Source organism: Chlorocebus sabaeus, chromosome X (genome assembly GCF_047675955.1).
Source record: "Chlorocebus sabaeus isolate Y175 chromosome X, mChlSab1.0.hap1, whole genome shotgun sequence".
Lineage (NCBI taxonomy): Eukaryota > Metazoa > Chordata > Mammalia > Primates > Cercopithecidae > Chlorocebus > Chlorocebus sabaeus.
In genome coordinates this window covers 132,947,128-132,974,355 of record NC_132933.1, presented here as the reverse complement: position 1 = coordinate 132,974,355, position 27,228 = coordinate 132,947,128, and the positions used below count along the sequence as shown (strand labels likewise).

At 40.2% G+C, this 27,228-nt stretch overlaps 1 protein-coding gene across 9 annotated transcripts in view; it reads right to left on the bottom strand.

Annotated features, from left to right (window-relative positions):
- BCLAF3 (BCLAF1 and THRAP3 family member 3) overlaps positions 1 to 27,228 on the bottom strand; it is a 75,057-nt gene that overhangs the window by 6,092 nt on the left and 41,737 nt on the right. For 8 of the 9 annotated variants that reach the window (XR_012092063.1, XR_012092062.1, XR_012092064.1 and 5 more), the window contains 3 exons: positions 20,037 to 20,151; positions 18,404 to 18,493; positions 12,408 to 12,563 (listed from right to left, as the gene is read on the bottom strand). Coding sequence is in view for 6 of the 9 variants with exons in the window: in XM_037986387.2 (XP_037842315.1) it covers positions 12,408 to 12,563; positions 18,404 to 18,493; positions 20,037 to 20,151 (361 nt within the window). In the remaining 3 variants the exon portion in view is untranslated. The remainder of the gene's footprint in view (positions 1 to 12,407; positions 12,564 to 18,403; positions 18,494 to 20,036; positions 20,152 to 27,228) is intronic. The other variant, XM_007991237.3, reaches the window with a different exon arrangement.

Genomic DNA, 27,228 nt, shown 5'->3' with positions numbered 1-27,228 from the left:
TCCCCACCCACTGCTAACTACGTAGCCATCCTAAAGTACCAGTTTCTCCCCAGTCTAGGAAGATGTCCTAGTGCCACTACATCAAACGGTAAATATCCTGCCCAGCTTTAGGGGTTCCCTGTAATTTGCACACCTCCATTTCTCCCCAACCTCACAACCTACTGCCAAACATGGGTCTTTGGCTTTAGCTCTTTCTATGTCTTGCTCTTCTCCAGGCCTCAGCTTATAATCCATCTCCTCTGAGAAGAGTGTATCAATGAAAGTACTTAGCATGTATCTCCTGACCATTCCTACCATACTGATTTTCTCTTCCCTTTAGGCATTAACCATCTGTGAAATTAAGTTCTTCAAAAATATGATTGTTTGCGACCAGCCTGGCCAACATGGTGAAACCCTGTCTCTACTAAAAATACAAAAAAATTAGCTGAGCATGGTAGTGGGTGTGTATAATCCCAGCTACTCGGGAGGCTGAGGCAGGAGAATCGCTTGAACCTGGGAGGTGGAGGTTGCAGTGAGCCGAGATCGTGCCATTGCACTCCAGCCTGGGCAATAAGAGTGAAACTCCATCTCAAAAACAAAACAAAAATATGGTTGTGTTGGCCAGGCATGGTGGCTCACACCTGTAATCTCCGCACTTTGGGAGGCTGAGGTGGGCGGATCACTTGAGGCCAGGAGTTTGAGACCAGCCTGGACAACATGATGAAACCATGTACTTCTACTAAAAATACAAAAATTAGCTGGCTGTAGTGGTGCACACCTGTAATTCCAGCTACTCAGGAGGCTGAGACAGGAGAAGAGAATCGCTTGAGCCTGGGAGGCGGAGGTTGCAGTGAGCTGAGATGGCACCACTGCACTGCAGCCTGGGTGACAGAGTGAGACTCCGACCCTCCCCACCAAAAAAAAAGTTGTGCAGAAAACGGTTAACAGAGCAGATCTGACTGCTATCTTTGGAAAGGCCTGCTTACAGAATGGCCCTTGGCCAGCATCTGGTAACTTAGATTTCAAAAGGGTTCCCACCATTAACTGATGGGTGCTGAAACTGTTTGTGTAAATAATATGGTTTATGCTGAGCACTTGCTCTCCTCCTGGCAGTCTGGAATTTGGGCATGTGCTTGGCAGGGGATGCCTACATAATCAGCCCCCAGAAGAAACTCTCGGTACTGAGTCTCTAGCAAACTTCCCAGGGTGGTAATGTATCACATGCATTGTCACAACTCGTTGATGAGGAAATTAAGTATGTTCTGTGTAACTCCACTGGGAGAGAATCCTTGGAAACTTGCGCCTAGTTTCCTCTGGACTTCGCCCTATATGCCTTTTTCTTTTGCTGACTTTGCTCTGTATTCTTTCATGAGAATGACTATATGCTAAGTTGTCTGAGTCCTAGCAAAACCTGGGGGTGGTCTTAGGGACCCCTGACACAATGACTTTTGTTCACTAACAGTTTAGAGCATATGGATGGATGTGTATGTGTGTGTATGAATAAATTCAACTCTATTCAATAAGCATTATCTGAAGATTGACTATATGAAAGGTAATAAGGTAAGATAAAAGACTAATGAGGCCAGGTGCAGTGGCTCACACCTGTAATCCCAGCACTTTGGGAGGCCGAGGCAGGTGGATCGCTTGCACCCAGGAGTTTGAGACCAGCCTGGCCAACATGGCAAGACCCCGTATCTACAAGAAAATACAAAAATTAGCCGGGTGTGGCGGCACACATCTGTAGTCACAGCTACTTGGGAGGCTGATGTGGGAGGATCACTTAAGCCCGGGAGGTGGAGGCTGCAGTGAGCTGTGATCACACTACTGCACTCCAGCCTGGGTGACAGAGTGAGACCCTGCCTAAAAATAAATACATAAATAAAATTTAAAAAATAAAAAGCTTAATGAGACACCCTCAAGAATTTGATAATCTATTTGGGGAAATAGGAAGGCAAATGACACTAATTAGAGACTAAATGAAACACAAGTTAAAGTGGGGGCTTTGATATGCTTTACAGTGGGTCTTAAAAGGAAAGTAGGGTTTAATAAGAAAAGAATGGGACTCAGGAGGCTATTTCTAGCTAAGAGAACAGTAGGAAAAAAGGTACAAATAGATGAAAATACAGTATGCTCCAAAAAGCAGAGAGTCCATGGGGAAATGCAGCTAGTAAGACAGCTTAGACTTAGACCTGGCTAACAAGTTTGGTCTCTTTTCTTGCAGGCAATAAAATACTTGGAAGGTGTTTGTGCAAGAGGGGTATGATACGATCTGTGTTTCAGGACAATGACTGTGATTGAAGAGACTAAATAAGAATATCACAAGCAGCAAGGAAACAAGCTAGAAGACTCCAAAGCTTCCAAAAACAGATCAGGGATACATAAGAATGCAGAATATAGTAAAAGCAGCATTTTCAATTAGCAGGGAAATGACAAATTTTCAATAAACCGTTTTAAAAAACTATTTATTGGGGAAAAAAGTTAGATCCTGATTTTACAGTATATCATAAAAATAAAATAAATTCCAGAGGCCCAGACAGGCAGATCACTTGACGTCAGGAGTTCAAGACCAGCCTGGTCAACATGGTAAAACCCTGTCTCCACCAAAAACACAAAAATTAGCCAGGAGGGTGGCACATACCTGTAGTCCCAGCTACTCGGGAGGCTGAAATAGGAGGATCGCATGAACCTGGGAGGCAGAGGCTGCAGTGAGCTAAGGTCATGCCACTGCACTCCAGCCTGGACGCCAGAGTGAGACGCCGTCTCAAAAAAATAAAAAATAGGCCAGGCATGGTAGCTCATGCCTAATAAATCCCAGCACTTTGGGAGGTCAAGACAGGCAGATCACCTGAGGTCAGGAGTTCGAGATCAGCCTGGCCAACATGGTGAAACCCCATCTCTACTAAATATTAAAAAATTAGCTGGGCATGGTAGTGGGTGTCTGTAATCCCAGTTACTCGGGAGGCTGAGGCAGGAGAATCACTTGAACCCAGGAGGTGGAGGTTGCAGTGAGCCAAGATCACGCCATTGCACTCCAGTCTGGGCAACAGAGCGAAACTCCGTCTTGAAATAAATAAATAAATAATAAAAATAATAAAATGAATAATAAATTCTAAATGGATTAAATATTAATTTGTTTAAAAGTTAACCATAGGCCAGGCACGGTGGCTAACGCCTGTAATCCTAGCACTTTGGGAGGCCAAGGCGGGCGGATCACCTGAGGTCAGGAGTTTGAGACCAGCCTGGCCAACACGGTGAAACCCCGTCTCTGCTAAAAATACAAAAATTAGCCGGGCATGGTGGCGCACACCTGTAATCCAGCTACTCTGGAGGCTGAGGCAGGAGAATCGCTTGAACCCGGGAGGTAGAGGTTGCAGTGAGCCAAGATCACACCATTGCACTCCAGCCTGGGGACAAAAGTGAGACTCAGTCTCCAAAAAAAGAAAAAAAAAAAAAAAGTTAACCATAAACCACTTAAAGGAAAGAATTTTTATAAATTTTATAAATCAGTAAAGAATTTTTATAAGCATAAGCATGAGATGAAATCTAGAAGCCATATGGGACAAACAGATTCATGAACATCTAAAAGTTCTGTAATATAAAATCCAGTATAAACAGCTGACAAACACCAGCAAAATGTATGACAGGTTAATACCCTCAGTAGATCAAGAGCTCTTACAAATCAATAAGAAAAAGTACCACCCCCAAAGTACTGACAAAGTATAGAAATCAGGAAACGGAGGAAAGAAATACAAGTGGCCAATGGTCACATAAAAAAGATGCTTGCGCCAGTAATAATCAAAGAAAGGCAAATGAGAACTACTTTCTGTTATTAGGCTGACAACTGAAAACAAAGACTGATCATGTATAGCGCCAACTAGGGTGTAGGTAAACAGGCCTTTCACGTACTGCTGGTGAAACCATAAATCAGTAAAAGGGGCAATATGGAAAGGTACCAAAATGTCCATGTGACCAGGTGGTATTACTGAAAATAACAGAAACTTGGAAGCTATCCCAAAGTCATCACTAGAGGCTTGGTTAAGTAAGTCGGCAAAGGTTGAACTGGGGTATGTGTACCCTTAGGAGTATATGAAGAGTTTTCAAGGAGTATGTGAGTACAGATAGTTTTAGAGAATTAATTTCTAGATCATTAAATTCCCAATGTTCACATTCTAAAATTATCCTGCCTGCGCAATTGGTTAAGGCTAGCTCCTCACCTCCCACCTTACATGAGAAAGATACACCTTCTTCTCACTTTGAATCTCAGTATTGTGCATCACCTGCAGACCTCCAGGAAAGTAATTTGAAACACTGGTTTGGTGTCAAGAAAGGGAACCAACATTACCAACTAGCAATAAATAGCATACTTCTGCAAGTCAGATGGTTCCCAATTCTTTGCCCTTTGTTTAATAAAATTGAAGGATGACAAAATCAAGCTATCAGTGATAGAACATTCAAAATACTTTTTGATGATAGATCAGCACGTGATTTGTTTGGCCTAAAATTCAGAGTGAGTCCAAAGAACTGAGTGGCATTCCTACAAATAGAAGTTCCTTAATTCCCATCTATATAATCATATAAATAGGGCTTCTCAGCACTTATATCTATAAAAACAATGGAATACTTGAATACTCTATTATTCTACTAGCAACAGTATCTATGAATACATAAACTAACTGAAAAAATGCATTTGCAATAAAATTTCTTTTGTTTCATCAATACTGAACAAAACATAATATATTTATGGCATTTTGATCAACTGTACTATTAATTCAATCCAGAGGAAATATTTAACACTTAATAGTCACAGAAATCTAATAACATTACGCACCAAATAGATTTGGTGATCAACAAAACACTTTTAAAGATAAAATTCTATGGAGGGGCCAGGCGCAGCAGCTCATGCCTGTAATCCCAGCACTTTGGGAGGCCGAGGCGGGCAGATCACTAGAGGTCAGGGGTTCGAGACCAGCCTGGCCAACATGGTGAAACCCCATCTCTACCAAAAGATATAAAAACTTAGCCAGGCATTGTGGCACGTGCCTGTAGTCCCAGCTACTTGGGAGGCTGAAGCAGGAGAATCACTTGAAACCAGGAGGTAGAGGTTGCAGTGAGCCGAGATTGTGCCACTGCATTCCAGCCTGGGTGACAGGGTGAGACCCTATCTCAAAAAAAAAAAAAAAATTATATGGAGGAAGTGGAATGAAGTCCAAATTCAAGGCAAAAAAGGAACAATGTAAGATTTCTCACTGTTAAAAGAATTTGTGTATTTAAAAAAAATTGATAGTATTAGTTATCGAATTCCTGTGGTATGTAGGTTCCTCCAAAGAGATTTAAAAATATAATGTAACAGTTTTAAGACTGTCAGTGTTTATAATATGCCATAAATTGTATCCTATACAATAATTTATGATCAAAATATTAGATAACCTACAAATGTGCAAGAAGGTAGATAACTTTTCAAAACTTTAGAATATGGAGCAAAAAGGTTGAAGAGCACTGAAATAAATAATTAATATATCCATAGAGTGGAATAATATGCAGCCATTAAAATGAATGAATCAAATGGAGTAATGAATGAGTGATGGAAATGAGAAGACTTGAAACCATTAAAGTTGGAAGGAGAACTGGGAGAATTAGTAGGACATGTTTCTAACTTGGCTTGGCTAGCTTCGAGCGCTAGGGGACCTGAGGGAAAATGAGTGGTTGGGGGAGGACAGCAAGTCTGATACAATTTTTAACAGCTTTACTGAGATGTAATCCATAGACTATACAGTTCACCCATTTCAAGTGTTTAATTCAGTAGCCTTTTAGTATATTCACAGAGTTGTGTAACCATCAATCACCACAATCAGCTTTAGAATATTTTTCTTACCCTAAAAAGAAATCCCATACCCATCAGCAATAACCCATACCTGCTCTCAATTTTCCCCTCACCCCCGAGTCGCTGGCAACCACTAATTTACTTTCTGTCCCTATAGATTTGCCCATTTTGGACATTTCATATAAATTGAATCATACAATATATGGTCTTTTGTGTCTGGCTTCTGTCACTTAGCATCATATTTTTAAGAGTCTTTCATGCTGCAGCATGTTTCAGTGCAAGTTTGATTTATTTATTTTTTTTTATTTTTTTTTTTTTGAGACAGAGTCTCGCTCTGTCACCCAGGCTGGAGTCCTGTGATGTGATCTTGTCTCACTGCTACCTTCACCTCCTGGGTTCAAGTAAATCTCGTGCCTCAGCCTCCTGAGAAGCTGGGATTACAAGTGTGCACCACCACGCCCAGCTAAGTTTTTGTATTTTTTTAGTAGAGATGGGGTTTCACCATGTTGGCCAGGCTGGTCTCGAACTCCTGAGCTCAGGTGATCCGCCTACCTCAGCCTCCCAAAGTGCTGGGATTACAGGTGTGAGCCACCACGCCCAGCTGCAAGTTTGATTTTAAACATGCTAAATTTGAGGTGCTTTTAGGACATCCATGTGAGGGTGTCTGGGAGGCAGCTGACAATCTGGAGGTCTGTATAGTAGTCAGGGTTGAAGACATCAATAGATGTCTGATGGCTGAAATCTTGGGAGGAGGTAAGGGCAATCAAGACAAGAAGGAGGATTAAGAAAAGAGAATAATATCACATCACACTAGGAAATGCTTACATTTTAAAGGAATGCACGGAGGAAGACAAAACCAAATAAGACAGAGAAGGCAGAGAGGTAGGTAGTGAAACTGAAGACTCCAGATCCTAAGCGCTTGAAAGCGATGATGCCCTTATACAACACTTCCTTTGCACCCTGGCACACTTCAGCTCAAGGACCTGGTAAGTGTATACTAGATTTCTGTTGATTCAGCTGATCTTGGTTCCTGTTCTATCTTCATACTCCGTGACTTTTAAGGTTTCTTTCAACCCCCAAAACCACGAATTCCAGTCTCTAACTTCCTTCCTGCACTGTCATTATGCCTTCTTCTCTCTTCCTTTCCTATCCATGGGCAGAGCTCTGGTAAGCACCGCAGCACCTGAGGGCTGCTGGAGAATGCTCCTTGGATCTCCACTGCCTTGGAACTCCTTGCCTTCCTGACCAAATGCACTATTACTTACAGTTTTTCAGAGGCAATGTTCCCAGAGGTGACTTCATTAATTCTTACTAGCTTCTTTGTTCCAATCTAGTATATAATCAGACTCTCAAGAGTTTCTGAAAACTTCCTATGATGAGCAGAGGATGCTTCCTGGGGGTACTTCTGAATGCTAGTGGATTAAAGACAAGCCTTATTCCAGGTAGTAATAGACATTCCTCCCACCCCTTCATCTTCCAGCCCAAGCACAGAATCCAAGAGAAAGTAAACACAGTAAAAGGGACTTAGGGTGCCACAATGGAATATGACAAGTACAGATGAATGAGGAAGAATTTCCATTCTGTACTTATCTACTACTGCTTGGGAATATGACTACTTTGTAGGCAGCTGGAGAGCAATGCAGTTTAGGGAAGCCACCATCATTCTGGTAAGTGGAAGCAGAAGATGTATTAGGAGCACATCTATGATCCCCACCACCACCACCACTCCCCAAAGCTGCTTTTTGTTGGAGATAGGAAGTGCATGGCATAGGATGGCACAATCACCAGACTGTACAGATGAGGAAATGCAAGACCTCCCAGCCATGAGTGATCACCCAAGCATTTCAATATGGCAGGGGAGTGAGGAGTCCAGGCAAGATGTCTAAATCTTCCTGGTGGACTTTAAGGTATATGGGAATAAGTAGGTTCACATCCAATTTCAGACTCAAGAAGGTTCCAGGGCACTTAGATTAATTAATGATGCATCCTTAATGAGTCTAGGTGGTGGTCTAATAACTGCCAAAAGAATGAACTTTCTAGCGGGGCAAAAAGCCAAAGCAGTGCAGAGATGCTGCTCAGACTAAGATTTCCCTCTAAGGAAGAACCTTCAAAGTTCCCTCTGATGCTAAAGCTTGGGATGAAGAGTCATATAAATGGTACCTCACACCCAGGAACCCTACTTGAGCAAAAATGTCCCTAATTTAAGGGAAAGGGAAAGCAACACTGGAAGAAACCAGAGTCTCCAGACCTTCATTCTTTTTTTGAGGGCACAAAGGCCTCAGATAAAATGGACTAATAGGTCTAAGCCATCAGTTTATACACATGGAATGGGATTTCAGAGTACACAATACTACTCGGACAGCTGAAAGGCCAAGTTAGTCTCATGTATCTTACTTCAGACCCTGGCACAAACAGAACAGCTTCAATGCCTCATTCCTTTCTCTAAAGGTTAGGAGATGGAGCCCAGCTGTTGAGTAGGGTGTTAATAGTAAGGTAACTGAGTTGATGCTGTACTCGTAGAGCTGGGCTTTATTCAAACACAAATCTATAAAAATTCTGGCTCTGGCTTGCTTGCAGGCACTGAGAGTAGTCAGATTGGAAAACTCCATGTCAAAGTGGCTGCAATAGAAAGATATATGAAGCAGCATCCAGAAGGGTGGGCTTAAGAAAAACAGGTAGTAGACACTGAAAGAATAGTAGATACTAATTAAAAAAAAAAATTCAGTGTGTTGAGACACTGCTAATGCAGCCAGACGGCAGTGAAGGGCAACAGGAAGGTTAGGCTGTGACCAGCACTGAACCCTAACTATAACTGCTACATTTTAGATGATACAAACAGCCTAGGCCTAAAGATTGGAAACCCGTAGCAGCCTGTAGCTTCTTCTAGGATATACTTCTTATGTCCTGTGATGAAGGCCTGATTTCTGATTTCTATTTGCTGTGAAGCGGGGCTGGTGAGCAATGTAGTCTGGAAGAATGGGGTGGTCAGCAGGAATTGGGCAAACTGAGGCAAAGAAAAGCATAACAAAATGGAGCAAGATTCATGATATATAGAAACGATAAGCTGAAGCCAGGAGTCAGGTAAGCACTCAGCAGCCCCAAGTCACTGAAAAAGATGGAGCAAAACTAGAGTCAAGCTAAAACTCCAAGTTTAGCACAGAGCTAAAAGAAAACAGTCACCATGTACCAGACACCCAACCTTGAAACTGAAGAGAAGGCCTGCCGCAGTCATTTTCCTTGAGTGAGAATCAATGACTAGCTCCCCTGAAAACAGTCAGGCTGCCATCTGTGACTGGGGACAAATACCTGAAACGTCTGCTGCAAAGAAACTTGCCACACCAGGCAGGAAGAGAAGCAGCATCTCTACCTAAGCCCTGGCACAGCCTGACGGTGGGGAGATACACAAGATAGGAAAATGATTCCATCGACACTTTAAAAAAAGAGATGGGGGCCGGGCGCGGTGGCTCAAGCCTGTAATCCCAGCACTTTGGGAGGCCGAGACGGGTGGATCACGAGGTCAGGAGATTGAGACCATCCTGGCTAACACGGTGAAACCCCATCTCTACTAAAAAATACAAAAAAACTAGCCAGGCGCGGTGGCGGGCACCTGTAGTCCCAGCTACTGGGGAGGCTGAGGCAGGAGAATGGCATAAACCCGGGAGGCGGAGCTTGCAGTGAGCTGAGATTCGGCCACTGCACTCCAGCCTGGGCGACAGAGCGAGACTCCATCTCAAAAAAAAAAAAAAAAAAAAAAAAGAGATGGGGCTGGGCGCAGTGGCTCATGTCTGTAATGCCAGCACTTTGGGAGGTCGAGGCAGGTGGATCACATGAGGTCAGGGGTTCGAGACCAGCCTGGCCAATATGGTGAAACCCCGTCTCTACTAAAAATACAAAAATTAGCTGGGCGTGGTGGCAGGCACCTGTAATCCCAGCTACTCAAGAGGCTGAGGCAGGAGAATCACTGGAACCCAGGAGGCAGAGGTTGCAGTGAACTGAGATGGTGCCATTGTACTCCAGCCTGGGCAACAAGAGTGAAACTCCATCTCAAAAATAAATAAATAAAGAGATGGCTTTCCTAAAACCATGAGTGACATACATGGTGAAATTAGAAATCTTCTAAGGTACTCAGTTAAAGCTGGAGGTGTATGTGTGTAACATAAGATATTCTATTTAACTCTAAAACATAAATAAGTTGCCAACTTCATTCTACTCATTCATCTTTTGAAAAGTGTTAAGATTTACTAAAATCATTAAGCAAGCTCAGTGTAAAGGCTTCATAAGTGTAAGTATTTAAGAACACATTTATGATAATAAGTTATAAAACCACAGTTGGGCTATTCAATAGCAATACCAGAGATACATACATTTCTCAGAAGAAAATATTAGCCTCAAATCATGAGCAAAAATGAGCCTATGAATTGACAAACATGCCTCATTTACTGATATAATGCTACTGTTCTCATCTCCTTTTTTCTCTTCCTGTTCTTTTTTTTAAAAAATTGGGGGTCTTGCTATGTTGCCCAGGCTAGCATTGAACTCCTGGGCTCGAGCTATCCTTCCGTCTCAGCCTCTCAAGTCGCTGGGACTACAGGCATGTACCAGTATACCCAGCAATTCTCATTTAAAATATAATTATTTTGTAGAAGTTAATTTTATGGCATATTTATGCTGCATTCTCTCTCTCACTCTCTCTCTCTCTCCCCCCCCGCCCCCCTGCTTTTTTTTTTTTTCTTTTACACCCAGGCTGGAGTACAGTGGTGTGATCACAGCTCACTGCAGCCCTGACCTCCTAGGCTCAAGTGGTCCTTCCACCTCGGCCTTCCAAGTAGCTGGGACTACAGGCACATACCACCATGCCCAGTTTATTTATCTTTTTTTTTTTTCTAGAGGTAGGGTCTTGCTATGTTGCCCAGGCTGGTCTCGAACTCCTGGGCTCAAGCGATCCTCTCTCCTCGGCCTCCCAAAGTGCTGGGACTACAGGTGTGAACCACCACTCCTGGCCTTATGCTGATTTTTCAAATACTAACATGGTTCATTCAAAGAAAATCAATCCACAACTAAAAGAGTATGCAATTCCAATTACCAAGTAAAGAAACTTTTTATTAACATTAAGAGTTATCGGCCTGGCATGTTGGCTCACGCCTGTAATCCCAGCACTTTGGGAGGCCGAGGAGGGTGGATCACCTGAGGTCAGCAGCTCGAGACCAGCCTGGCCAACATGGACAAACCCCGTCTCTAATAAAAATACAAAAATTAGCCAGGCATAGTGGCAGGTGCCTGTAATTGCAGCGACTTGGGAGGCTGAGGCAGGAGAATCACTTGAACCCAGGAGGCGGAGGTTGCACTGAGCTGAGATCGTGCCATTGCACTCCGGTCTGGGGAATAAGAGCAAAACTCTGTCCCAAAAAGTAAAAACTTAAAAAATTTAAAGAAGAGTTATTAACAAGTTTGGGGAGTTAGGAATAAACACATTAAGCATTAGCATAATGGAATCAACCTCAGTATCTATCAACGGCTGAATGGATAAAGAAAATGTATATATATACAATGGAATACCATTCAGCCTTAAAAAGAAGGAAATCCTGTCATTTATGACAACATGGATTAATCTGAAGGATACTATGTTAAGTGAAATAAGCCAGGTACACAAATACCACATAATCTCACCTATATGTGGAATCAAAAAAAAAAAAGTCAAACTCATAGAAACAGAGCAAAATTGTGGTTACCAGAGGCTGGAGGGATTGGGAAGAAGTTGGTCAAAGCATCAACACAAAATTTCAGTTACGCAGAAGGAATACATTCAAAAGATGTATTATACATCATGGTGACTACAGTTAATTACAATATATTGTACACTTGAAAATTGCTAAGAGAGTATATTTTAAGTGTTCTCAACACAAAAAAATAAGTATGTGAAGTAATAGGTATTTGCTTGATTTAGCCATTCCATAATGTATACATATATCAAAACATCATGTTGAACACCATAAATAGATGTAATTTTTACTTGTCGATTAAAAACATATTGAAAAAGAGCATATAATGGTGATGATTGCATAGCACTCTGAATGAAATTAGAGTCACTGAACTGTATGTACTTAATGCTACTTAAAAATGGTTAAAATGGCAAATTCTGTATTATACATATTTTACCACAACAAAAAAATACATGAATGGGGAAAAGAAAGAGTTAGTGTATTTTGCAATTACGCACCCTTTGTATATATTCAAATTTTTTTTGGCACTCAGATAATTCACTCAGATAATTGTGTAAGACTAAAATACATCAATTAAAAGCCTTTACCTGAGTTTCCATTTCAAAGATTAACCATACAACAGAAATTCTAAAGTCAAAAGTTCAAACAGCTAACATATGCAAAGTATTTGAGGCATGATGCCTAAAAGCATTTTAAGGTTACGCAGTCTCACAACTGTATTACCATTACCTCCCTGAGGTTCTTATTCAACTATCATGCGACAAGAACATTTAAAAACCCAGGTTGTTTCTTAAAATTAAATGAAAAACCAATTTATCTAATGAACATAGATAATTTAGGAGTTTAAATATCACTAAACATTTTTAAATCATTATAATTCAACTAACCTTCTTTTTTCTCATTAATCTTTCTCTGAATTTATGAGTGATAAATCCCCTTGGGCCAGTGAACCGTAAACGCTGATACTTAGCCTGAATGTACAAGCTCTTCTGTACCAGGCCTGATTTATAATTGGGCTGGCATCTGCCACCTCTAAAGTTGCTCTGTGAAGGAAAAAAAGGAATTAAATGTTAAAACTACACTTTCCAAGTCTACTTTATTAGTAAACAGATGAGTGGGTGGCTGGGTGCAGTAGCTCACGCCTGTAATGCCAGCACTTTGGGAGACCGAGGCAGAACTCCTCAAGCTGATTGCTTGAGGTCAGGAGTTCGAGACCAGCCTGGCATGGTGAAACCCTGTCTCTACTAAAAATACAAAAATTAGCCAGGTGTGGTGGCAGGCGCCTGTAATCCTAGCTACTCAGGAGGGTAAGGCAGGAGAATTGCTTGAACCTGGGAGGCGGAGGTTGTAGCGAGTCACTGCTCTCTATGCTTGAAAAGCACAAAAGAGCGCCACTGCACTCCAGCCTGGGTGGCAGAGTAAGACCCTGTCTTAAACAAAACAAAACAAAAAACAGATGAAAAACTGTCTGATACTTGGAGCTGTCTGGATTCTAGGCCTTATAGATATTAAAACAGAAAGAGTTCATGATGGTGACAAAGTATGTTTCTCTCAAGCTGGCTTCCTAGCTCATTTTATATATTAATATATATTTTTAATTTTTATTCTTAGCTGGGCATGGTGGCTCATGCCTGTAGTCCCAGCTACTCAGGAGGCTGAGGTGTGAGATAGCTTGAGTCTTGGAGGTAGAGGCTACAGTAAGCTGTGATTGTGCAACCACTCTCCAGCCTGGGTGACGGAGCAAGACCTTGTCTCAAAAAAACAAAACGACAACAACCAAACCTATATCAAACCAAATTTTGAAAACTGTTAAGTTAAAAGATTTTGAGGGCAGGCACAGTGGCTCACACCTACAATCCCAGCACTTTGGGAGACAGGTAGGAGGACTGCTTGAGGCCAGGAGTTCAAGACCAGCCTGGGCAACAGAGCGAGACCCTGTCTCTACAAAAAAATAAAAAAAGAAAAGAATTTGAAATTAATTCTTGAAATTTATCAAGCTAACAAAATAAAATGTTCAGAACCTCCAATGAACTAAAATTATTCTTCTGATTCATAGTGAAATATATCAAATCCCAATGAGAGGGAAAGATATTAAGTATCAGTATCTATTTAAGAATCAAAAAATATTTTAACTTTATTCCTGTTAATACCTTCAAACAAATCTTTCTTTACTACAAAAGACCGATTACTTAAAAAGAACATTTCCTAACGTGCATATATTGTGCAGCACTACATTAGACATAAGAGGACAACGGATGTTTGTGTGTTTCTCATGTGGTTGATAAGAGAAATGGTCCCTTGTTAATTTACTGCTGGGGGTGGAAGAGGAAAACAGTCCTCAGTTTTGTCAGTCGTGAACCAGTCCTCTCCAAACCTTCCCAAACACTTCTCCAAATCTCCCTCCCTCACTTTCCCATATCACACACTGCTCGTGTCTCCCCACATTTCCAAGCATCCTCCTAGAATAATCTAAAACAGATGGGAGCAGTGGCACAAAGGTTCATAGATGGAGTCTATCTCTGCCCTGCTAAATCTTAAAAACTTAGCTACTTGCCAACTTACTGGAAGAAGCTGCATTAAGTTCTTGACTATGAAAGCGATTTCTTCCCCAAAATCATTCAATTAAATTCTCCTATAGAAAATAAACTTGAAGCCATACGAAGAAAAACCCTGGGCTGAATGAAAGTTTTAACAAGATCAGTTCAGCATAACTTGAATATTGGAAGATCTAATTCCAAGAAGTAGACAGAAATATGGTAGAGAAAGAAAGACTTTGGTGATCCAGCGTCCTCTCTCAGGCATAGTAAACTATAAAACTGTTCTGAGCTTATTTAACAAAATTCATACCTAATATCATATGCAAGGTACAAAGACTAAACAGATCCACCTCTTTTCCTTCAGGGGCTGAAAATGAGTAGAGATGCTGGGTCTGAGCACTAGAGACGCAGCTACTCCTTCTGATTTTGCCAATAGGAGTCTACCAAGATCCAGGAAAAGGGCTCTCCATGCTTGAAAAGCACAAAAGAGCATTTAATTTGAATGGCACAAGCAGGAAGTCTTATTCTTCCATTTGCCTTACCACTCAAGAGCTAAGAACTCAACCAGTGCTCATTTATTAGGCAGGTACAAGTGTCAGAATAAAAGCTATACATTCTATATCTTTAAAATAGCAGCCGTTGCATACTAAATTTATTCCCAAATGTGTTTTTTAAAAATAAAATCAGAATTTTACTCAGAAGATTGATACATAAACTTTATTATCTGCTAATTTGTTCTTATCTTCTCAATTTTCTCAAGTAAAAAGGAAAAGACAACCTAGTTACATGTAAATGTTTCATCACAAAGTTGCATGGGAAGAGTTTTGTCTTTAAATCAAATTCTTTCTTTGTTTTTAATAAAAAACATCCCTGAGTCACATTCCAACTACTACATGACCAGGGTCCAATCAAATGGGATGAAACTAATAGTGGCCCCTTTTAGAATGTTTCAGGGAAAGAGTTTACTATTTGTAAATGATTAAGGCTGAAAACAGAAGCCAAAATTACAAAAGCAAACAAAAGCACATTTCGTTTATAGAAAGTTAGGGTCTGAATAAATATTTATACACCTTTACAGATATGAATCTAGATTTTTTTTTTTTTTTTTTTTTTTTTTTTTGAGATAGAGTTTCCCTCTGTCAACCAGGCTGAAGTACAGTAGTGCAATCTGGGCTCACTGCAACCTCTGCCTCCTGGGTTCAAGCGATTCTCCTGCCTCAGCCTCCAGAGTACTTGGGACTACAGGTACATGCCATTGCGCCCAGCTCATTTTTGTATTTTTAGTAGATACAGGGTTTTACTAAGTTGGCCAGGCTGATCTCGAACTCCTGACCTCAAGTGATTTGCCCGCCTCAGCCTCCCAAAGTGCTGGGATTACAGGCGTGAGCCACCATGCCCGGCCAGATATGAGTCAAGATTTCCTCAACATGAAGAGCTAAACAATAATAACTCCTAAATAAACTATTATAAGGTTGAATACACTATTAACCTCTAAAGAAGTCAATAAAATTGTTTACAAACACTACAATGGCTGCATTAAATAACAACCCTCTTTAAACACTATTTGTTTCCCTTTGATAATAAAGTTCAGATTAACCAGCAACTAAAGCAATGCCAGGAGGAAAAGAGATTAGGTCTTAGGTGAGTTGTTGTTACTCGAGCTGCTGTTGCTTCTTAACAAGAAGACAGTTACGAAGTTGTGAAAGGGGAGAACTGGCTGCAGCAAGACCCATAACATCAAAAATATTAAGCTACTAATTTAGTGAAAGCCAAAATGTATGCTAGACTGAACCATGGCTTTAAAATTATGGCCTAATATATAGGCATCTAAATAGAATAAGTACAATGGCTCTGTAATAATTTTCAAAGACTTGGCCAAAGAAATAGATTTTATTCTTTTTGAAATTTAGTGTTTGGTTGATTTTATCTAACTTCCATCCTCAGAGTACTTAATAAGAGGAAACAGATTATGAGCCATATTGGGAAAACAAATGCACAAATGATGTATTACAGTGGAATAGTTAACAAAACCAAGCAGATTCCTCTTTTCACAATTATTTCAGAAATGGGTATGTCAGACATAATGAAGCACATAATTTTACAAAAAAAAATTTATGCCAGGCCTATTTTTCAATTATTTTCTTCGGGCTACAGAAAATTTCAGGTAAAACAGAATTATAATGAGACACTAATGTTAAGACTATCTGCACAAACCTGACACATCAGAGCTAATCTTGAGACTGACGCAATCCATTTCTACATGTCCTCTAAGATGATTACTATGTCGCTTTGAACTAGTCCAATTCATGTAAAAAGTAAATTATAGCAAAATATTTCCTTTTTTTTTTTTTCCTTTTGGAACAGGGTCTCTTCGCTGTGTCGCCCAGGCCTGAGGGCAGTGGCACAATCTCGGCTCACTGCAACCTCTGCCTCCCAGGCTGAAGCGATCTTCCCACCCCAGCCTCCTGAGTAGCTGGGACTACAGGTGCACACCACTATGCCCAGCTAATTTTTGTGTTTTTTGTAGAGACGGGGTTTTGCCATGTTGCCCAGGCTCTTCTCGAACTCCTGAGCTCAAGTGATCCACCCAAAGTGTTGGGATTACAGGTGTGAGCTACAGTACCCAAGCAAAATATTTCCTTTTCTTAGGAAGGATTATTTCTTCCCACTATTTTACTACAAAGAATTGTACACTTCTAAGCATTCATGTAACATTATATAACTTTAAATGATTGCTCAAGAGGTAAAGTTATATATATCTTGAAAACATTTTTCTATGAATTTATTTTAAAGTATCTTCCCTTAAAGAAAAAAGGTAACAGAAAATAAATCTTATGATGCTTTTGGAAAAATACTATAATCAACTATATCTGACCAATCAGAACATGTAGGAAGCACTTAGATCTGAAAGCCCATCTATATTGTCTATAAGTTATGCAGACATCACATTTTCAGTTGATGTGATGCCCCATTACTCAAGAGATCAAAAGATGGCATAAAACACGTATATATTCTATGACTGTAATTATTTTTAAAAACTTCGTGTCACACATGTTCTTAGATATACAAACCACTGGCTAAAAATGTAATCTATTCAATGCCTACAAATTATGTTACTCTCGTTGAATAAAATCTTTCAACATCTATAAATTTTGACTCTCAAGAAGCCAATATTAATAGATCTCACTCAACTAACCTTCTAGTCCATAATTTTAGATAGTTTCTACTACTTTTCTGTTCATACTAACTTCCTCCTAATGAGCTAACTACTCTATCAAGCCTGCCTGCCACTTTTACACAAAAAGCTCAAATTCTTTCCTTTATTTAGGGGAGGGAGACAATATGAGTGAAAAATATGAATAAAGTACCTATTACAGGCAAGAAACTGTCAAAATTGATTTTAAAAGCACCTCAACTTTTGTGAGCAAGGAGACAGAAATATGGGCCGGGTGCAGTGGTTCAAGCCTGTAATCCCAGCACTTTGGGAGGCCAAGGTGGGTGATCACTTGAGGTCAGGTGCTCGAGACCAGCCTGGCCAACATGATGAAACCCTGTCTCTACTAAAAATACAAAAATTAGCTGGGCATGGTGGCGCGTGCCTGTAATTCCAGCTACTTGGGAGGCTGAGGCAGGAGAATAGCTTGAATCCGGGAGGCAGAGGTTGCAGTGAGCCGAGATCACGCCACTGCACTCCAGCCTGGATGACAGAGGGAGACTCCGTCTCAAAAAAAAAAAAAAGAAATATAATATTTTGTATTATAATTCTAACTCCATATATTTGGGGGATGAGGTGTTCTGGATAATCAAACATACTGGTTGATTAAAAATTATCATTCATATCAGATACAGATGTACCAATAATTAGAGTGTGATAAAATATGCTTTAACAAAGGTACCTGCACCAGAATCTTCCTGTGATGATCCAGAACACCTCTAAGGGTTGTGTGTCCATGGCAGGGCTTTTCAATCTGTGATTCTTGGAGAAAGCTCTACAGCTCTGCACGTGTATCTTAGAGGTAAAGGTTCTGGCTTAAAGGGAGGGTCTGCAGTCTTGCCTGTCTCCCCACCCAGAGCCAATCCACCTGCATCTGTTTTATGTATTTGTGTTTCCATGTAATATTTGAAAAAGGATTCTACTGGTAAAAAAAAAAAAATTGAAAATCAAGTCCTAAGGAAAGGGGTCATCAATAAATTGATTACAGTTAACTACAAATGTCCAGAAATACTAGTTTATAGCTACCATTTGAAATCATATTACAAAACAGCTCTTGATTTACTAACACTAAAACATTATGTCCAAAGCATAAAACCAAAGCTGGAATTAAATGGAAAACAACACTCAATACCTTGAAAGGTCTTACTCTCGTGTTTCGGCGATTTCCCTCAACCTGAAATGGTTTGTGAGTAATTATGTCTTTTCTCTGCGTAGTATAATTCTGCATGAAAAAAAAGAAGTAGTGTGGGTTAATAGACTTTAAAGTTTATTTTAAAAGCTTGTTTACCATTAGAAAACACATTTTAAATGTACAGGATTAAGAACACAAAGCAGGGAGCAGGGAGCTTAGCCGTAGAGCACATACATATCTCCTCCTTGACCCATGCTAACTTGATCCTCGACCTTGACTACCATGATCCATGCCAGTTTGTGAGGAGCCAGGATCATTTATGACTGTAACAAGTATAAAACATACTCGTGTATAACATAATGAGTGAGTTTGAGAAAATCGAGGATATATCTAGCATTTATTCAGGCACCTAGGAGAGAAATGAACCCATCACTATCAGGAGTTGCTAAAGGGTTCCTACTGCCTAAGAATACAAATCCTCAACATTGTAGGAGGCAGGTATTCCTGACTCAGGTAATTGATTTGAGGTGATGCTCTTGCCATGGCTAGAAAAGTATCAGAAATAAGAGAAAGAACTACATTAGTAAGTCTGTAACTATGAGGAACCAAAATCCTCTGGTGGAAACAGAATAGATTACATTTTTAGCCGGTGGAAACAGAAAAGATGGGGCCCATTCTCAAGATGGTTTCCTTTTTCCAAGATCAACAGTCTTATCACCTTCTATTATTTCCACTTTCTGTGGAGTCTGGCCAGAGGAAGGACTGTACTAGGCAACTGCTGACATGGCTCCCAGTGATCCAACCAATTATTCCTCCCTTTGAATGTGGGCAGGACCTAGGAAGCTGCTTCTTGCAAAAAGAATATGGTAAAGGATGAGATTTTACTTGTGAAATTAGGTTACCAACTCTGGCTTCCATCTTTCTCGCCATTACTTGCCTGTTCTTATGGAAGCTAGCTGCCATTTTGTGAGCTGCTCTATATAAAGGCAAATCTTTAAGACAGAAAGTAGATTAGTGTTGGCTGGGGGTGGCAAAGGGGAGTAACGAAACAGGCATGAGGGCTCATACTGGGTAATGAAAATATTCTAAAAGTAGACTACGGTAATGGTTGCACGCTTTGGTTAATTTACTAAAAATCATTAAATTGTACACCTAAAATGGGTGAATTTTATGGTATGTAAATTATGCCTTAATAAATATGTTCCAAGAGAGCTTAAGAGTTGTTCCCAAAAAATCTTTTTTGAAATTTTTTTATTATTATTATTTTTTTTGTAGAGATGAGGTCTAGCCACGTTGCCCAGGCTGCTCTTGAACTCCTGGGCCCAAGAAATCCTCCTGCCTTGGCCTCCCAAAGTGCTAGGATTACAAGCATGAGCCACTGCACCTGGCCCCCCAGAAAATCTTAAGAAAGCTAGATTTATTAGCTTTATTTAATGAATCCAATAAAATGCTACTAAATCAAGTAAGAAATGACCATTTCTTCTGTCATAATAACTTTACGTATCAACGGAATCTTATAACATATACTTAATGAACAGTTACAAACGTGAAAAGTATTGGTGATCCCTGTACATTCCGATGTATTGGAGAAGAAGAAATTATAAAAACGAAAATTTTAGAACTGTGATCTTACCATGTAAGGTTTTTCAATACATTTTTTAAAATTTGATTTTACAAAATGCATGGGTTTTTGGAATCCATCAGTATGAACATTCTTTACCTTTGAAAAACTGGAACTCTGATCTTCCCTAATAAGGAAAGAGAGAAAAAAAGAATATTTTATTAGTATAACTTTTTTTCCAACAAATAAACAAGAATAATTTTAAAAAGCCCCTTCAGAAACAATTAAAGTAGCACATAAATTAAATCTCAATGATCTATCACTACTAAAATTACAAATGATAGTCATTAGGCCTAAACCCGTCATTTTGCCTCATTTTCCAACAAATGTTATTTACCTAAGTTGGAGGTTAGCAATGGGGAAAAACATTCCTTGAACCAGGGTTCTCAATCTGGGGTCTAAGGATAGGCTTCCTGGGGGCTGTAACCCCCGAAACCATATGTGAAATGTGTGTTTTATGTAAAGATAATTACTGCTCTAGAACCTTTGGCAGCACTGCCCCCCTCCCCTTCTTGCTAACAGGCTCTTACTGGTGGAAGCACCAATGGCTCATGACCCAGCCCATTCATCAGAGGCAAGGTGTATGACTGGCTCAGGGTCCCCTCACTGGCAGAGCTGAGGCCTCTGATACTGCAGGGCCACAGCAGGGAACGACAGCCTCCTCTCTCCCGTCATCATGAGGTCCTGAGGCCACAAAGGGCTCTTCTCAGGCAGCCCTATCTGGGAAGGAGGTCCTTCCCTGGACTCTTCCTCTGATCTCCAAAGCCTCATTTCCACAGCCCTTGGGGGTTCCTCTCCGTGTCACACCCTGCATCTCTCCACAATGCTTCTCAGCCCCTTCCTGTGTCTTCCACAGGCCCACCTTCAGTCTTTCCCATGGATTCCCCACTGGCAACAAGATAACTTCCACACTCCTCATCGTGACCCCATGGCCCTTTCTGCTCTGGCCCTTGCTACCTTGCTCCAATCTCCCCAACAGGCATACTGAGCCTTAGGATTTTTGTTTGCTTGTTTTTGAGACAGAGTCTTGCTCTGTTGCCTAGGCTGGAGTGCAGTGGCGCAATCTTGGCTTACTGCAAACTCCACCTCCTAAGTTCAAGCAATTCTCCTGCCTCAGCCTCCCGAGCAGCCAGGATTACAGGCACGTGCCATCATGCCCCGCTAATTTTTTTGATTTTTAGTAGAGACGGGGTTTCACCATGTTGGCCAGGCTGGTCTTGAACTCCTGACCTCAAGTGATCCATCCACCGTGGCCTCCCAAAGTGCTGGGATTACAGGCGTGAGCCACCGCGCCCAGCCGGGAATACTGAAGCTCATGTAGTTCCCGGCACCCAGCAGTCTCTCCTGCTTCTACACCTTTGCATGTGCAGTTCCTTCTGTGACCATTTCCTTCTACTTTGATTAACTTAAAGATTTAGATCCATTTATATCTCTTCAAGGAAGAGTTTCCTAAACCCTTCTGAGGTGAACTAGGTGCTCCCTGGTATGTGCGCATGTAGCATTTTTGGGTCTTAACACCTATCACTCCGTATTTGTAACTACTGGTGTACCTGTCTGTTTAACAGAACAAGTTGCTATTCCTTCAGAGGAAGCACTGCGGATGATTCATTTTGTGGTCCCAGTTCTGATCCCAGAATCTGACATGAAATAGACACTCAGTGTTTTTTTAAATGTTAAAAAGGCCTATGTTTTGTCAAAACGCTGACGACAATAGGTCAAAAGAGTAAAGTGCAAAGCTGTGTAATGAGGATAATTTCAACTATTTAAAATATACACATATGTGCCCAGAAAAAAATAAATGACAAGAAATGTACTAAATATTAACAGTGGTCATCTCTGACTGGTAAAATCAGGAATGCCTTATATTTTTGATTTTATACTTTATTATATTTTTCCAAATGATTACCATTAGTGTATATGACTACTTCTACAAACAAAGCAATGGATTTTTTAAAATTCTCTTTGCAAAGCATATATCTGATAAGGGAGCTATATCCAGAATATACAAAGAACTCCTACACCTCAACAATAAAAAGACTTTGATTTTAAAATAGGCAAAGGATTTGAATAGAAATTTCTCCAAAAAATACCAATGGCCAATAAGCACATGGAAAGATGCTCAACATCATTAGTCATCAGAGAAATGCAAATTAAAAATACAATGAGATACCACTTTACACTAACTAGGATGGCTATAACCAAAAAGATGACAATACCAATGTTCATAACAGCACTATTTACAATAGCCAAAGGGTGAAAGCAATACAAATGTCCACAAACAGAAAAACAGATAAACAAAATGTAGTACAGCCATACAATGGAGTATTATTCAGCCTTAAAAGAGAATAAATTTTTTTAAAAAAGGAATGAAATTCTGACACATGATACAACATGGATTGACCCTGAAAACACTATGCTAAGTGAAAGAAGCCAGAGACAAAAGGACAAATATTGTCTGATTCTACTTAGATACCCACAATAGGCAAATTCATATAGACAGAAAGAATAGAAGTTACCAGGGGCTGCAGCCAGGAGAGCATGAGGAGTTATTATTCAACGGAAACAGAGTTACTGTTTGTGAAGATGAAAAAGTTCTGCAAGTGGATACAAACACCTGGTGATGATTGTACAAGTGAATATACTCAATGTCAATGAATTTTACACTTAAAAATGGTTAAAATGGTAAATTTAGGATATGTATATTTTGTCACAATATAAAAATTAAATCCTTTGATACTTGATTTTTGACCAGGCAAATGAATGCTCAGATTAAAGAATCTATTTCCCAGCTGCCCTGCAGCTAGGCATAGCCATGGGACTAAATTTTGGACAAGTTATCATGTGTAAATTTCAAGAAGTCTTTAAAGGAAAGGCTAGAATGAGGACATGATGGCTAAAGCACAGATACCCATATTGGATCATGAGGCAGATGCTACACACAGAGGATATGAGAGGAAGAAGATCTAAGCAGCCTGGTTCCCTGATGCGTCCACTCTACCGTGTCGACCCTATCATGTAGATTTCCTACCTCTAATCTTTTTTTATTACTTAAGAAGGAAATACTTTTTTTCTCTAGCTCTTACAGTCCATTCTCCACCCAGCAACCAGAGTGATCCTTTTAAAATTTAAGTGAGATTATGTCTCTTCTCTGGTTACAACCCAAAATGTTTTCTAACTTCATCCAGAATAAAATACAAAGTCTTCATGTCCTTCAGTTCTTCAAAGTCGTTCGTGACTGGCCTCATCTACTAACTCTCTCCCTTTACTACCCTGTCACAACCCCACTGTCCCCCTTTCTATTCCTTAAACAAAAGCAGGCATGCACCTGTCTTAAGGTCTTTGCTTTTGCTGTTCCCTCTCTTGAAATACTATCCTCTCAAATAACCCTATGGCTAACTCCCTTACTTAATTCACAACCCAGCTACATTTTTTAAAAAGTCGAGGCCGGGCGCGGTGGCTCACGCCTGTGATCCCAGCACTTTGGGAGGCCGAGGCGGGCGGATCACAAGGTCAGGAGATCGAGACCACGGTGAAACCCCGTCTCTACTAAAAAAAATGCAGAAAATTAGCCGGGCGCGGTGGCGGGTGCCTGTAGTCCCAGCTACTCCGGAGGCTGAGGCAGGAGAATGGCCTGAACCCGGGAGGCGGAGCTTGCAGTGAGCCGAGATCGCGCCACTGCACTCCAGCCTGGGTGACAGAGCGAGACTCTGTCTCAAAAAATAAAATAAAATAAAAAAAGTCGTAAGTGTACTCCATGACCACCCTAAATAAAACCATATCACACATGTCACTCTTTGCTATTAAATTTCCTCTTCTGCCTTATTTTCACCTATCACTCCACTGACATGTATTTCTTTTCTTTCTTCTACCATTAAATTATAAGTAACATGAAGACAAAGGTTTGTATATAGTTTTTCATTATATCCCCAGTCCTTAGAACAGTAACTAGAACAAAGAAATCAATATATAAATACGTGTTGACTATATGAATATAATATCTTTATAAAGTGTACTCTACTTCAGTATAGATTATGACTGTTGCAATAGCAAGAATAAAAACTGATGTTTTCCCGTAACCTGCCCAGCTTAAACGACAGACTGTCCTTCCAACTCCTTGTTAAAAAATAAAAAATAAAAGAAATTCTTGGCAGTTTGATGTCCTCTTCAAGTCCACTGATACTATTTTTAAGCTACTTTATCAAACACACTCCATACTTCTATAATAAAACAACTCATTTACATTGCAGGAAACTTAGTAACTACAGTTAGAAAAGGCAGAAATAGTGTGTTGGGAGAAAACATGGAGACATTAGAGTAAGAAACGGGTAAGAAATGGAAGCAAATCCAGACCATCCTCAACTTACAATGGTTTGACTTACAATTTTTTTACTTTACAGTGGGTTATCGGGATGTTGCCCTATCATAAGTTAAGGAGCACCTGTAGAGAACAGATGGGTCCTAGAGGCTAGACAGAATCCCCAAGTGTTAGACTTGCTTGTGAAAGATCCTAAGGCATCAGGGAATAGTAACCTAAATCTAAATGCATTACAATTTAGGTATCCTCTGTCTTGTCTACTCCTTTGGAAACTCTTCATCCATTCATTCAACAAACATGAACTGAGCTCAGGGCAGTGGGGATACACCAGTGAGCAAACACAGACAAAGAGGCTGCATACAATTTTTTGAGGGAAAACTTCACAGGTGAGAAATCACTACATCCTTTGACTTATGATCGCATCATGTTTCATTTCTTTCACATTTCTGTGGAAACTACCCTGACTTGATATTAAAAGTTTATATAAAAACATAATATATAATGAGGTCAATTTTTATAAATTGAATTTCTAAGATAAAATGATAAAATATTTTTCTTATTTAAATAAGGAAATTGAATCAGGATAAAGTGAGAGATTAATAATAAGAGTTGGCAACGATGTGGAGCAACTGGGCCCGTCACATGCTGCTGGTGGAAGTGTAAAATAGTCCAGCCACTTTGGAAGACAGTCTGGCAGTTCCTCAAAAAGTTAATCATAGAGTAACCATCAAATTCATCAATTCCACTCCTAGCCATATATTGAAGAGAAATGAAAACAGGTATCTGCACAAAAACTTGCACACAAATGTTCACAGCACAGTTATTCACAATAGACAAAAAGTGGAAATAACCCAAATGTCCATCAACTGGTGAATGGATCAACATAATACGACACAGCCATACAATGGAATATTATTCAGCCATGCATAAGAATTCTCACGCTACAACATGGATGAGCATTAAAAACATTATGCTATAGGAAAGAAGTCAGTTATGAGAGGCCACATATTCTATTATCGTATTTATATGAAATGTCAGGCCAGGTGTGGTGGCTCATGCCTGTACTCTCAGCACTTTGGGAGACTGAGGCGGGTGGATCCCTTGAGCGCAGGAGTCTGAGACCAGCCTGGGCAACATGGTGAAACCCCATCTCTACCAAAAAAAAAAAAAAAAAAAAAAAAACCAATATGAAAAATCAGCCGGGCATGCTGGCAGGAGCCTGTGGTCCCAGATGCTCGGGAGGCCGAGGTGGGAGAATCACCTGAGCCTCACGGAAGGTCGAGGCTGCAGTGAGCTGTGATCATGCCTCTGTACTCCATCCTGGGTGACAGAGACCCTGTCTCAAAACAACAACAACAAAAAAATGATTATATGAAATGTCAGGATTAGACAAAGCCATAGATACAGAAAATAGAACAGTGGTTGCCAGGGACTAAGGGGGAAGGAGAAATGGGGCAGGGAGTGGCAGCTAATGGGTAGAGGGTTTACTTTTGGGGTGATGAAATGTTTTGGAATTAGATAGTAATGACGGTTGCATAAGTTCGTGAATACACTAAAAGCTACTGAATTGTTTACTTTTGCAGGATGAATGTTAAGTAATGTCTCACTTTTAAAAATTCCTCATGGCTCCACTGTGCCTCACCACCTATCCGATACAAATAAAATAATCCAACAGACCCAGCAAAAGACAGCTTGTAGGAACACATCCTTGCACACTATCACACTGTCCTCAAAGCTAGCATTCATAGTACTTAATGCTGACCAGCTACTTTACCTTACACTCATCACTTTACTTAATTTTAATCACCACTGTGAGGCAAGTACAACTCTTATCCCTATTTTACAGATGAGGAAACAGAGACAAAATAATCTGCCCAAAGTCGGTCACATAGCTAGGAATCTAAGAGCCAGGCACTGAACTCAGGTCCAACTCCAGTGCTCAAGTTCTTAATCACGTCAAGGGGTAAATATACATCCTAAAGCATCTTACAATCTTTAAAATATGTTGATTGTCTTAAATCTGGTTTTAAAACCTGTTTCTTGGTACTCGGGGTTTCTTACACTTGTTGAGTTAAGGAAAGCATGACAGAGAGCTTGTGTCATTAAGGAGCACAGTCATGTCAGGCATTAACCATATCGTATTAGGAGACTGGAGACTTTCACACAGCAAGGGACAACATTTTAACTCTTTCATTTTCAATTGTTTTATATGCCTCAACACATCGTTTCACCATGTTTTAATTAGTCCTGAACTTATTGTCAGAATCAAGTCCACGTATTCTGACCTAGTTAGCTACAGACTTGACTTAAAGGTCTTGTCAAATACAGTATCTTACCAATTTGATACAAAAGATTACGGAAAAACAATTAGCACTGTCTCTTTGTATTCATACAGTCTCACTTTTTGGGAGATCCAAGTAGTGTAAGAACTCAAGTGAACTGGAAATGCTGTCCTGTTCAATTATACCTCATAATCATATGGGGCCCCAGAGTTGCCATGAGTTCCATCCATGTGGTATTCAGAACTAGAGATAAACTGGGGTTGATCTAGACTACTGAGGCCCCCTAAACAGAAGTATGAGGTTAAGAAAGAAAAATCTACTGAGGATCTATTTGCCATATATGACATAAGTACTTCACATGTGCCAGCTCATTTAATATTCATAACTGCCCCATAGCATAAATTGATTTTAACATCATTTTACAGATGAAGAGGCTCCAGAGACTAAGCAAATTTGTCCAAGATTGGTCGGCTTGTAAAGTGAGAGAGATGAGATTCAAACTTAGGTCTCCTCTGCATTTTCTACTACACCTGCCTCAATTTCATGGACGATATCCACAAAATGTGGACTTTTTTCACTTTTTGTCAGTACAGTTATCCACAATTAT